The sequence below is a fragment of the Perca fluviatilis genome, chromosome 13, assembly GCF_010015445.1.
Source record: "Perca fluviatilis chromosome 13, GENO_Pfluv_1.0, whole genome shotgun sequence".
In the NCBI taxonomy this organism is placed as follows: domain Eukaryota; kingdom Metazoa; phylum Chordata; class Actinopteri; order Perciformes; family Percidae; genus Perca; species Perca fluviatilis.
The window spans coordinates 9,215,253-9,229,745 of record NC_053124.1 but is presented as its reverse complement, the minus strand read 5'-3'; the positions used below and the strand labels follow the sequence as shown (position 1 = coordinate 9,229,745).

General features: G+C 42.5%; 1 protein-coding gene across 1 annotated transcript in view; it reads right to left on the bottom strand.

The window, feature by feature from the left end:
• Positions 1–986: 986 nt before the first annotated feature.
• kcng2 (potassium voltage-gated channel, subfamily G, member 2) overlaps positions 987–14,493 on the bottom strand; it is a 38,794-nt gene continuing 25,287 nt past the window's right edge. Inside the window, exon 3 of the mRNA XM_039820982.1 lies at positions 987–2,226. Within this exon, the coding sequence (XP_039676916.1) occupies positions 1,399–2,226 (828 nt within the window). The 3' untranslated portion in view covers positions 987–1,398. The remainder of the gene's footprint in view (positions 2,227–14,493) is intronic.

The following is a 14,493-nucleotide window of genomic DNA, read 5'->3' as shown; positions in this document are numbered from 1 at the left end:
TTAAACAAAACAACGACCAGATGGGAAAGGGGTATTTTACAATAACTTTGAATGCACTACGAGGCTTACGCTACCAGTTTCAAGTGAACGCATCATTTAGTCTTGTCTGTGTTGTTTTTCCGACAACGGCAGCTAGACTGTGGAATCCTCTACTGTGAAATACAGTCACACTTCACACCCTTTAACCTTAGCTGTCAGCATTTTCACCGTGTTTAATCCAGCTGCTAGCTAAATGTAGGCTAACATTACCTGCTCTTAAGTATAATTTCTTAATTCCTTCTTGCGAGCGATGCTTCTGTTGCCTCTAATGTCCATTGCAGAGCACCAGAGAGCAGCGCAGGCATTTCAGTGGCACCGAAATGAGGCACCGAAATCCACATTGCAATTTGGTCTGGTAGGTACCTGTCGTTTAAGCACCGGTGCCATATCAGTACTGGGTTTCGGTACCCAACCCTATCTATAACATCTCTCCCAATTTATTGCCTATGGATACTTTTTACTTGACATCACAAATTTGAGTTTTGGGATTTGGGAGAGTTGTTTTTTGTTTACTAATATATTTTGTCTGTCTTAGACCATAGGAATAACATGTATGAACTTTTAAAAATGGGCCTAAAAATGAACAGCAAAATCTTTAATTTCCACATTAGGGAAATTAAATTAAATTTGGCCATTTGTTATTGCAATACATGAAAAGTAGACCATTTGACCTGATGATGGTGCAACACAAACGTTAAGATCACCATAATCAATTGGAAGTTACTGTAATATGACTAGCCATACCAGATTTCTTGGCAACTTGCATGGCATGGTAGTTGCACTTGACCGAAGTGTTGGGTTAGGGTGAGCTCTGCTCCACTGCAAATAAACTTGCTGACATTATAATGTGTGATCCTTATATAACAAAAGTTATAAGTTATTTGATTTGGCCAAATACAACACAGAGTCAATGGAGATGATATTGCACATCAATAATAAACTGCATGTCTGACTCAGAAACACCTTTATTTCAGACAATCCTCTGATATGCAGCTACACGAGGAACATTAGTTTTTAGTCTGAGATCATTTATCTCTAGTCAGAATAGCAGTCAGTGAGAGTACTGTCTCTGTCACTTCTTAAATCTCATTTGACTTGGTTGTCTTATCATGAATATTGTACAGTTAGCCATATTTTCAAGTCAAATTTATGAAGAAAAAAACAAACAGCTGCAGCTCCTCTGTAAAACTTAAGAAACTCAGATACACTCTGGTGCACAAGCGCTGCACACGATCAAAGCAGAGACCTCAATCTCCAGAGAACAAAATCTCCTCCCTGCTCACAATCCTGCAGCTTGTCAACTTGGCAGGCAGTCTCAGCGCTGGGTGTCACGGCCACAACCAGACAGGCAGGCAGCGGCTACATTTTCATGGACCCTCTAATCTCAGCAGCCCTTTGAACAGCCATGGATTTCCTCCGCTGCACGGAGGAGGCGGCAGCCTCGGTGATGCCGTGGTAGCTGTCCGTCTCCTGAGAGTCTTCGCTGTTCTGGGACTTGGTGCTGTCCTGCGAGTCGGGCTTCTGCCTCAGCGAGCGGGTCTGTTCTGCCTTCAGCTCTACGTAGGAGCGAGAGAAGGTGTGAAAGATGGACGTGACGGGGAAGGCCATGAGGAGGATGCCGCTCAGGATGCTGCTGAGCGCCACCACCTGGCCCGGTATGCTCCTGGGCACCATGTCTCCGTAGCCGACCGTGGTCATGGAGATGACGGCCCACCAGTAGCTGCCGGGGATGCTAGTGAACTCCTGCTTGGCGCCCAGCTCGCTCTCAGCTAGGAACACGAGTGGCGAGAAAAGAGCCATGGCCACGCACAGAAACAGCAGCAACAGGCCGAACTCCCGCGTACACCTGCGCACTGTCAGACCGAGCGTCTGCAAGCCCAAGGAATGGCGCGCCAACCTCATCACGTAAAAGATCCGTAGAGCTCGCAGGACTCGGAGGACTAACCCCACCTTCTCCAGGTAGTTGTTCCCTGAGCCCGTAGCTTTCCCTCCCACTGACAGAGAGTCCACAATCAGGGTGATGTAGTAGGGAAGGATGGCCACCACGTCAATGACGTTTAGAGGCGTACGCAGGAACGTGCACTTGCTCGGCGTCTGAATGAAGCGCAGCAGGAACTCCAGGGAGAACCAGGCAACGCACACCGTCTCCAGCACAAAGATGTTGTAGCACCTCTGGGAGCACTCACCCTGCGGAGAAAATGGGGGGGAAAAAAAGCACATAAAGACAGACATTAAGGGATGTGTTACATTACGCAACAGGAGTGACAGCCTTCGGTGTGCGAGACGTGAACTCCAATAAAGTCAGTAATTAGGAATCTATTTCAAAGCCGTTTGATTTGTGGGTTTGCCATTGACAAGAGGACGCGTTTGATCTCACAACAAAAAGGTGACAGTGAAGAAAACACAAAAGAGAAGGTGCTGAAAGATTCATGAAGTGGGAAACAAAAAGGCCTTGATTATCTCATTTAGTGAACACTGACTCCCGCATCAAACCTGAGCGATGGAGAGGTGAGAGCTGGAGACGTGCCGACTGTCTCACCGCAGTCGGTCATAGCTTAAAAACCCACACTGTGGATTCTTAAAGCTGCCACCGCTGAAATATTCAACTCTTTTAATGATAATCTATTTTTCCGAGACCGCTGAAATAGCGTTCATAAATATTTTAAAATATAATTATAAGAAATTACTTGGTTATTAAGTCAAAGTCACCCCTGGAGGACGCTGAAAAAAAGAAAATGTGCTTTACTTTTCTTTTTTTGTTGCATTTAAGTGTTATTAATTACAACAACAAAAATGTCTTTGCTCCACTAGTTTATTCTGTGTGGATTAAATTAGAAAATCTGGAGCAACAACAAAAATACTTTCTTCACTCTTTAAAAACTTTAAAAGCCTTCGTCTTTGACATGTTGTGTAATACTGTAAAATAGGTAGCTCTAAAACATCTTCAGTCTCATTCCACGGTTTTTGTGGCTCAGATGTAAACACCAAAAACGCTTTGAGGTTGCGCAGAAACATATGATGACATTAGGGAGACCAACCACATACACTGCGGCTGTAAAGGTTATTACCAGGTGTGAACGTGCCCCAGCGTGAATATATAAGCAAACCATTTCCCTTATTATTTGCTCGGTCAACAGCTCTGCTCCATTGAGACGTCATTCCAACTGACTGCCCTCCTCTCAGAGTGACTCTCGTATATACACTTAGTTTTGCATATAGCATGGCTTTTGTGCCCTAGAGACCTCAAACTTGCTAAACCCATTAAGGACCATGTAAATCACTGATCAGCAATGCTGGAGTTGCAGTTTTTTACACAGCAGCCACAGCCACAGCAGAAGCAGCAGCCGCAAAGGACTTGGAAAAGTAGTCATCATGATCAAAAGTGGTATAGATCTGCCGGCCGATTTATGTTATGTGGTATATGAATTGTTTTGGTTGATGACGGTAGTAAATCGCCCCCCTCTGACAGATGAAGCCGTTTCGCGCGGCCGAAATAAATAGGTTCTGTCTGAACCTTCACAGTATGGATGAGAAAGGCTATGTAATAATGAAACGCCAGCCTGCATTACTTACTTATCATACAAACATATCATTGTGTTTTCAAAGGGTTAGACTTTACTTGAAGGTATCTACATAACAGTGACATAAACATGAATTCTAATAACTACTTAATGATAACTCCTTAATGAAGATCCTAATATTTCTTACTTTTCATATAGCGCCATTATCTAGTCAACATTTGTTTTTTGTCCAATACTTTAGTTTATGACCAAATTCCAACATAACTCATGACATTCCTATCAGCTTCAGTGCTAATTAGCAAATGTTTGCATGCTAACATGCTAAAAAAAAAGTACTGTGAATAAGACAAGCATTATACATGCTAAACATCAACATGCTAGCATTAGAAGTGATTAAGTTATAAGTTAAGTTATTGTAAACTTATTAGCATGCCGATGTGAGCATTTAGCTCAAGTACAGCCATTGACAAGAGGACGCGTTTGATCTCAGTAGACTCTTTGCATTGTTAGATTAAAAGCTTCATCCAAATGGCATTTCAACGACTAACAGATTGTACAGGATCTCCTAGAAATATTTCTTAGCCAAAGCTGGTCAAAAGCTGTTAAAAAGTAAAATTCTTTATTAACATCGCAGTGGTGCTGCATGGGTGATGTGCCACAGTGAAGGTGAGTAAAAGTAGCACATGAGGACAGATATCATTTTAGTTTATGTTAGTCACATCAGAAAGGCTCCATTGGCAGTAAAAAATAAAATGAATAGGCCTCAGCACACTTTTTTAAATGTGAAAAGATAAATACAGGTTACAGATTGCCAACTTCACTTTGAGGGGATTTTAAGCCGAATTGGACCAGACATTTAAAAGAAAAAAACACTTTTTGTTCATATTCTCCCATTTCAGAATGCCAAAAACATTTGGATAAATTAAAGAGGCGACTGTACTTTGCTGAATATTATTATATTCAGTGAAACAGCCTCTCTATTCAGTCTCATATCGTCAGATGCATATTTTCCGTTTCTCTCTCTAACCCATTATATTCTTGATGTCTGCATTATCAATCCACCTTTGCACCCTCATGCAAAGTAGTTTTCTTAATGCCAGATTTCCTGAAATGCGGGTACATTAAGGCGCATGGCAATCTTGAAGTTCTGCTGTTGCAGCCGAGCGATTCTAATTTGAGCCACCCTCTAACCACATGCTGTCATTTCACATCCAAAGTAATACGAGTCTGAAGCCAAAACAAACAAATGTGCTACTGTCCAAATCCTTAAGGAGCTCACTCGTTTTCACATGCTAACCAGTATGTTTCACACCTCCTCTGTCATTCGGCTCTTCTGCATCCACATGGGATTATGTCTGTTTGTGACACATTTGCAACTGATCCCTTCCCTTGAATTTGACCAGCGTACAGTATTTGTATTGTTCTCCGTCAGAGGCTTTCTGGCTGAGTGCATTTTCCACTCCCTCCTGCCCGTTTTCCACGCTGAAAAGCCTCTGATAAAGGCAGCAGCGTGGCGGAGCAAATTAAAAACACACAATTATCCGTCTCAGCGATCAGGGGACTCTGACCCTGTCACAGCTGAAGACAAGCATGTAAACCAAACAATGAAGGAGGCGGCTCACCTCTGATCCCCACCGATAAGTTGGAGGGGGTGTGATTCAAAAATAGGCAGGCTTCAAGTACAGAGTCTCGGGCGCACACATGCTTTTAATGGATGTATTTATTGACCTCACTGGGCTCTACTGTGTGTACTGAGTGGTCTGTGTGTTTGTTTTGCCTGGCCAGATTGAGCTTCAACACTTTTCTTTCTCTTCCAGAAAACATCTATTATGCATTTTCAAAATGCAAGAATCATATTACAGAACAATAACGTGATTGTGTGTGAATCCTAAGGATTTTAAGGTCAAGCAAGTGTCATTTCCATCCATAAGAAGAGATGGCAGATTTAAGATCGTTTCATTTTAGCACTGGTTGTAAAAGCAAAGAAAAAGCTTGTCTAAGAAAAGACTTTCATCACTTGCAAAATTATCTTTCAAATTGACAAACATCATATGTGTAATTTACGGCTCAATTCAAACGGGATCCAAAAATGATTTGTCTATCCCAGTTCCCAACCGTACATAATTTGCACAAAATAATGTCCCATGGGGTCCACTGGAAGGGAAGGGAAGGGACTTCGCCTCACTATTGCGCCGTCTTCTTCGTCTCATTCTGGTGCGGCAACCTTAACAGGCTGATTTCTACCCCCTGATGCGGAAAAAAACCCCATTGGAACTACAGTTGGGTGAGAACTGCAGTCATAGGGCCCTATTTCAAGGATCTAAGCGCATGGTGTGAAGCGCCTGGCACAGCTGCATTTAGGGCGTGTCCAATTTGACTAATTTGACACCGGAAAAAAGGGTCGGTGCGCCAGGCGCATGGTTCAAAAGGGTTGTACTTAGTATCGTCATTAATTCATAAGTGTGTTTTGGGCGTAACATGCAACAAACCAATCAGAGTGTCATCTCCCATTCCCTTTAAAAGCCAGGCAAGCTTGTACCTTGGCGCATTGCTATCATGATGGCGGATTTGCACCGTAACATTATTATTATTATATGTAATCTTTTGCATGTTTGTGTGCTACTGCGCTTCCTTGTGTGTGTGTGTGTAACAAGCATAGTGTGCGTGCGGTGTGCACGAGCATTGGCACATTTTACTAACTAACTAATAACACTGAAATGCCGCATTATTGACTTTAGACCAGGTTTTTGTTGGTCAATGGCGCGATCACTTCCCGCTGCCTCAAGATAGCAATACGCCCAGAACGCACCTGAACACACCTCCCTGTAAGACCAGCACGCCCATGGGCGCAAAGATGGGCGCAGGTGCATTTGCTGTTTAAACGACGCGGGCGCTGGATGGTCTTAAAATAGCAAAGACACTTGCGTCGGGCTTAGCGTCGGGCGTTGCGCGGCGCTGCGCCGGGTGCAAGATAGGACCCTTAGAGTTATTCTCAATCAGCCATAAAAGGTAACACTAAGCACATACCACACTCAAAATAAAATTGGACTAGCTACGCAAAACATAGATGCTTAAAGAGGAACACCACACTAAATCTTACTACACATAATCCAGGATTCTTGTTGGTGTTTTTTTTCTTCCCAAAACAAGCTTGTATCCGTCTGCTTGGATGTGAACACGCTCAGGTCAGCCCAATTTCTTTCCCCTTCCCTTAACGTGATGTAATAGGCAAGACTCCAAGGTCTATTTTGTATACATTGACTCGCACGTTGTATATTAAAATACTGGCTAACCGTAGCCCCAGTTTGTGCCTCTCACACAACTGTTGGTAGGGTTAGCAATCCTCATAAGCACCAGCGGAGAGGCGATGTACATGAGGGAGCTATACTCCTCCTCTATGGCAGTAAACACAACATATGGGCCCCGGTAGTTGTGCTATATTCAGAGCCTAACAAGATTTTTTAGAGCTGACGAACAGTAACAGTAACTGCGAGAAACAGCAGGGTTACAGCCATACTATACAGTATGTGCTTTGTACTGACACTCCCGCACAGACAGACACACTGCCTGTCACAGCCTGTCCCCACAACCTTTGCGGCAAACACTGTGTACTCACTGCTCCCTCGTTCCTGTTGCATGTTTAAATATGCTGGTAGGGAGGACTACCAGCATCCAGGGAGGATGTTTCGGGGCTTTAGAGAAGAGAAGAGAAAGAGAAGGCTTCAAAGACGAAGACAGGTTTGGCGACTGCATGTCTGCTTAACTTCCCCACCTCCAACGAAGATTTTTAATTTCAAATGGAAGCAATCGGGAGAGGTGAGACATCGGCTGCAGTATGCACAGCAGTGCTCAACGCATTCTCATGAACGGGTGAAAAAAGAAGAGTGAGCAAAAAGTGAGCTATATTCTGCGAGGAAAGTAAAGTTTAGGCGCCAAAACTAGCTACTTATCCCTTGTATTGTCCTTCGTGTCATGGGAACTTGGTTAGTTTAGTTTATTTTATTTAAAAGATTGTGGTTTGGATTAAAACACTCCTAAGGAACACCCATTTCCTGGGGTATGAAGTCTTGTGTTTTCCCTGGGGCGAACTCCGCTCCCTGGCTTGAAAGTCCTGTCATTTTATGGTTGCAACCAGCCACAAAACGAAGAAGAAGAAGAAGTTGTAGTTGATTTCCACCCAGTATTTCCGCTCTGTTTGCACACACGACAGGTGTCAACAAAGACAGATGGAAGTGGACGAACGAGGAGACAATTTAATTTACGAGCAAAATATAACGGCTATTTTAGATAGCAAAAATCTAAGAAATGCCATAATTTATCAGGAACTCGCAAAGGAAATGGCCAAAAAAGTTTACAACAAGCCGTGGGACATCCTGCGGAGTAAATGGAAGGCGCTCAAACAGCGATACATGTCTTAAAAAAGAGAGTTGTCTCGCAGCGGTGCCGGAGGGAAAATAAAAGGCAAGTTCCACCTTTTTGATGAGCTGGATCAGATCCTCGGCCAAAGGCCCATCGGAGCTTCCTTGGCTTCTAATATGAACAACAACAACTACTTTTGTCTGGCAAAACTTTGTTCGCAAATGTTTGCTTGAATGTTGAATGTGATTCAGTGCGAAAATGAATGGAAACACCTTAAAATGTCTCAAATCAATTCGATATACCAGTTTAATCACAAAACAGCATGTGACGTCATTACACACAGGTTTTTATTCACTTTAAAGCCGTTGGATGGAAACACACTTTCACCAGCTTTATTCGCCTGAGTTTTTTTACCGAACTTCAGATAATTCGATTGACAGTGGATGGAAACTTAGCTACTGTGGTGCATACAGCAACAACAACAACAAAAAACTTACAAATTACAGGGCTTAACTTTTCATAGAATATTTTTTTGAACTTATGGTTCATTAGAACAGGCTGAAACTCTACATAGCCCAAAGAGGAAATATATTTGTCTGTCTATTTATAGCCCTGTAAAAGACTGACTGGCCTCCTACCACTCACACAGTGCATGCTGGGATAGGCTCCTGCCCCTCACAGTTAACGACGTATTCAATAACCATTAGTACTTACATAAGTAACATGCCACATTTCACCATCAGCACCGGGCCTCAAGCCCGTCTACTGCATATCTAAACACTGTCATGCAAGTATATCGTTCTAGCCTCGTCTTAATTTTTCTTCCACCACCTTGAAATGACTTTAATTCGGTGTAAAATCTGTGACATTGAATGCTGCTGGTTTTGAGATTATTGCAAGTTGCCTTGGAAAGAGGAGACGTTGAATCTGGAGAGCAGGATGGTACAGGGAAACCTGCCTCAGGAAGAAACCCAAGCAGATAGAGGCTTGCTCGAGTCATTTCACACAAATTACTGTATAACAAATATGACCGATGTTCCCACTAAGTCAATAGTTTATTGACTTGCTGCGTGTCTAATCATTTCTCATAATGACCAAAAACTCTCATTTGTGAGTCATTCCTCCACTCTGGTTTTGTGAATTTCCTCAGGACGTGTGTGTGTGTGTGAGTGAGTGGTTGTTCGTCTATGTGTGGCCCTGCGATGGACTGGCGACCTGTCCAGGGTGTACCCCGCCTTTCGCCCGACGTATGCTGGGATTGGCTCCAGCCCCCCCACGACCCTGTGCGCGGGATAAGTGGTTGACGATGGATGGATGGATGGATGGATGATTACTTCCTCTGGAACTTTTTAGAGTTTGTAATAAACATTGTCTTTGGCAAGAAGAAGAGGTCTAATCCACCACCGCCATGGAGATATGGAAAATGTATTTATCTATCAATAGCCTGAAAACAATGCTATAACTCTCACCCACTGGCTCCGGCCTAAGCAGTTTTGTTGCTTGTCAATATGTATTAATTATGCTCGGTTCTTTGGGGAGGGCGGCGGAACTTTATGACAAATGCATTTTGTTCTTATTCCTTCCATCCCCAATATGTTGCAGCTTTCAGAATACATCCTCTTCCCTCTGTTAAAGCCACTCATTTACACACCTTAATGCATGCATGTTACCTGCTATTATCTACTGCTTAGTCTGGATCGACGATGGATTATTTACCGGAGAGTTGCGGTTATGCTTCCGCTTTCTTTGCGTTTCTAAACTCCAGTCGCTACGAGAAACAAGTTTTAAAGAAAATTTGGATCGCGCAACAAGGCAGGCCTCCTTGGCTCTTTTGGGGAATGATTGTGAAGATTCACAAAGAAGGCATTTACTCTCTAACTGGGATGTATTGGGACCGATTGGCGGGGATTTGCTATGGACAAAATACACACATCGATACACTGGTTAGAGCAAAATTACCTTTACCTATGTATCCAGCTAATTTATATAGCTCACATAACCGTATTGTGTGGACAGTTAACTTCATTAAATATTTTGCGGTGTGCAAATGTTCCACCTAAACAAGTTTCTTCCCGAGACTATTTTGCAGAGCCACCGGAGATTAGCGCCACCCAAGACAATTGTGATTGGTTTGAAATGCAAACAAGCCAGACCGTTTTTTTTTTCTATCCTGGAGCGTATGTGTGGTGTAGCCAGACTTTACTCCACAGCGCTGTGGAGATAGGTCTGGCAATGCAAGACTACCTACTGCTCTGCTAATAGCTTGCATTGTTTGCACTCCTTGACACATGAATGCACTGCTCTGTCTGTACACCTGATAATAGTATAGCTGAATAGATAACCATCCACTTTAGCCTGCAACAACAGGAACACTGTGTTTTTACACTGTATGACCATACACACGTTATTTATATCCTGTTCTCGGCAGCTGTGACAACCCAAATTCCCCTTGGGGTCTTTACAGTTTCATCTGATCTCACCTAACCTTATCTAACTACCATAAATATTGATGGCTCTTGCCTGATCAGTCTATGGCTTAACTCTCTCTCTGTTATGAGTAAAAGTGGTCCAGTGTTAACCTCTAATTTTGGTTCTTTACAGCTGAAGTTTGAACAGACAACATTTAAGAGCATGGTTAATGCAATTCAATGGGGCTAGGCATCACGTGATTCTCTTTTTGAGTGATATCCCGCTGGAGAAGAACATTTGGACACAACTTCAAAGCTCAGTTTCCTGGGACTCTCCATGTTTTGATTCGATTTTTGGCACAACTGTACGCTCATATTCCCGGAGAATCATGACTCAATGTTCTTCATCCTTTTCACGCAGCAAAGTGCTTTCTTTGTGGTTACACTGGAAGAAATCATTTTTAAACATTAGTCATCATTACTGAACATTGTTTCAGTTAATGGCAGACTGGAGCTTCAAATGTTTACTAATGCAAAGAAATCAACATTTTGACACTAAATACATTTTAAAATCTATGACAAATTGATGCTGTGCAGTAGGGTAACTTTGACTGAGCCTTTTATTAATTGACATTCCCTACTAATTAGGTTTTTGTAAATATGGCCCACCTATCTCCAGTCTAGTCAGGGGAGGGCCCCGAGTTCGTTAAATCAGTAAAAGTAATTTACAATCAAGAATACCTAAAGTAATATTGTACTATTTCTCTTTTACCTATTTACACTTTTAAATGTCTTGAGTTCATTTAGCTGCCTTAAATCATCTGTAACCACTATTATTAGGCTTAGTTTACTTAACCCACTTAAATAAATGCACTGAAATGGCTTTTAAGGATTAAGCATATGGCAATGAAATTAACGTATCACCTATTTAACACATACTAACCTTTAGCACCTTAGCTTGAAAACCTCTAGTAAAGGAAATAACCAAACATCACACTGGAATCACTTCTAGATACAGTTAACGTCCAATATTTACTTTCGAAAACGGCCAAATATATAAAATAAAATGGTATTAGTCTCCTTTAAACTTAGCTTTTCTCTTTCCCTTCAATAACGGAGTTACAGAAAACAATTATAATTACCTTCAATTGGAAACACAATTACTGTATAACCCCAATAATGATTCTCTTTAACTGTAAACACACCTTAAAATCAGGTTACCTTAAGTAAAAGTTCACACTAAACTCAGCGGGCCCTCACTTCAAGAACACACACAAGAACACTTAAATCCGGTTACTTAAGTTCAAGTTCACCCTAAACTCAGTCGGCCCACACTTCAAGCACATACACAGACACACACAAGCCGGCATATCATCAAACACCAACCCCCGTTGCAGGCCTGATGCAACGCTTGAGAGTAGAGAAGTCCACTGTCCACTTCACTCAAAAAAGACCAATAATGGTACCTTGGTTAAAAGTGCAGAGTCCAGTCTGCACGTGTACCGCTCTCTGGTGAAGAATGAGAGGGCAAGCAGGTGTCGGAAGCTTTTACCCGTCTCTCGGTCTCTGGTGAAGAATGGGATAACGCAGGTGTCCGAAGCTGGTGTGGTCTCTCTATTCCAATGTCTCTAACCGTCAGTGTTGCAGCTTGTTAAAAGTACATTCACTTTGCTAATGAATGCTAACAAAATACATTAGTAGCTAATGAGCTAGCAACACACATGAACAACTACGCGATATGCGTTTTTATGGATCCCACGCAACTTCTAGGCAAGTCCCGCCCTATGAAGCAGACTGATTGGTTGGGGTTAGGCATTGACCTCGAGTAGTTAAGGTTAGGATTGCCGACTGGTCAGGGGATAGGACCTGAACAAATAGTGTTCCGTTACCTTGCGTAAGCATGGACGCCTGGCCTATAGTAGCGTGTGAATGCTATTGAAGGGCGGGTCTTGCCTAGAAGTTGCGCCCGACCTTGAGTAGAACTATATCCAGCTGCTCACAAAATATATGTAGACTGAATGTCTGGGCGAAGACTGTTGAGTTGATAGTCTAAGACAACAGCTACATATTTTTGTGCAAACATTTACACACCCCGTGTTCCGACTTCTTTCCATCAAGCCATCACTCTTAACACACGTTCTCACACTCACTTCCTATATACCTGCAATCCCACCCACCTTAACCAATTAATTCATGAATACAACTTACTCTTATAACCATGAACTCTTCAAAATAAGACAAGATATATATATATATATAACTATACATCTGTGTCTTTTCAACTTTTTTATTACACTGTACTTTTTAACCCTTTCATTAAATAACTTTTTAACCATATGTATTACATTACCTAGTGTTTGTTTTTTTTTATGAGAAAATATCTTTAGATTAACATCGTATTTATGAAAATGTCTAATATTTTTAACTCGGTTACATAAAGTACACAACAATTTACAGCAACAGCTTAAAGAACCATTTTATGTTGTATTAAATTTCCATACAAATAAGTTGCTCAACCTATCGCTGTTCGTCACCTATGGCATTTCAAAATTAAGAGTTGAGAAGGTTTGCTAAAGTTGTAGCTTAAAACATGACAACATTTCATTGGTGATTTACAGGGAAGCCTTGGTGCTACTTCGCAACTGATACACATGTCGACGTCTGCACAGGCTGACTGCGCAGGCGCCAACACTTGGGCTCCAACACCATTTAACTGACGTACTGTTACTGCAGTGTTTATATTTTACATACACTGCTAAATCTAGCTACATCCTATAATGTCAGGGAAACCTGCGATCTTGGTTGCCGATGTGGTTTATTTCTCACCAATTTCGCATCACATTCCTGATGGAACATTGTGTAGTTATGGTTTGGAATCCTTTATTTGTGATTTTTCACGGTAGGCTGCAATGACGGACGGTACCACAGTGTCGCGTTGTAGCAGGGCTCAAATAATCGCCTGTTGAATGGTGTTGGCGCCTGCGCAGTATGCCCGTGTTGATGTCTACATGTGTATCAGAATCTACTGGATTTACAGTTTGCACTTAGAAAGAAATCACTTCTCGACTCACCAGAAATGATTCACCGAACATTCAATGAGAAACACAAATCATCACAGCCATGCAGGATTGCATACTTCTCTGAGCACGAACAGCAGTGTGTCTCACAGTCAGGAGAAAATGAGTGATGTTCCCCCTCTATTTTCACCATAGACTACGTCAAAATTATCGCTATTTTCCTACAGCATTGGCACGCATTTCTCTTCCACCCGTCCACACCCTCTGAGCCCTGGCTCCCCATTCCCCGGTGATGATAAACGGCTGTGGTGAGGGTGTACTTTAAAGTGGCTGGGATTTAAATCAGAATGGAGCATATAGGGCTCTGAAGGCATGAGCAGAGTCCCTGAAAGGTTAGATCCACAGCCGGGGCTCTCGCAGGAGATATATGGGACAAGAACACAGTTTTCAAAGATGCTTATGTGAACAGAGTAAGCATTTCTGAGGGGGAAAGAAATCGACAAAACACTTGAGATGTTTAATCCCCTATTCATCCAGAGAGTGCAACGAGTGGCCATGAAATGTGAAATGCAATATAGCCTCTTTTTTCTTTTTGCATGTGTGTGAGAGAGAGGGGTAGAGAAAGGCCTCTCAGCCACCGAAGGCTTTGCTAAAAGCCACATTAGATTAGAAAGCCAGGCTAAGTGCTTTGCATTGCAGTGGCCGCCTTAAAAATGTCTTGTTTTCTGTCTGACCGCTCTCCTCAAGTGACCGAGTGCATAAAGATGGACACTTCCTGGGTTTAGGTTGCATTGCCCTTCTGCTTTAGAATGCAATTTAATAAAGGCCGGAATTCACATGTCTGAGAGCTTCATAACATAAATTAATTCACTGGCAAATAAAAATGCTTTAAATGCTTTAAGAAAAGATGCTTTAAGCGTCTTACATAACTACTTATATGTGAATGGCAACAAGTCCTAACCCAAACGACCACATTGGTCGTTTGTTTCTACCCTCTAGAGGCCCTTACACCAACCCGATTATCGGCTGTCGGACAGTCCGGCGAGGTGAGTGACTCGAGTCTGTTCGGTGTGTTCCGTGCCGTCGTCAGTCGGAGGAGCCGTCGGCCTTCATGTGGGCCGATTTCACATGTTGAATCTCAATGGCCAA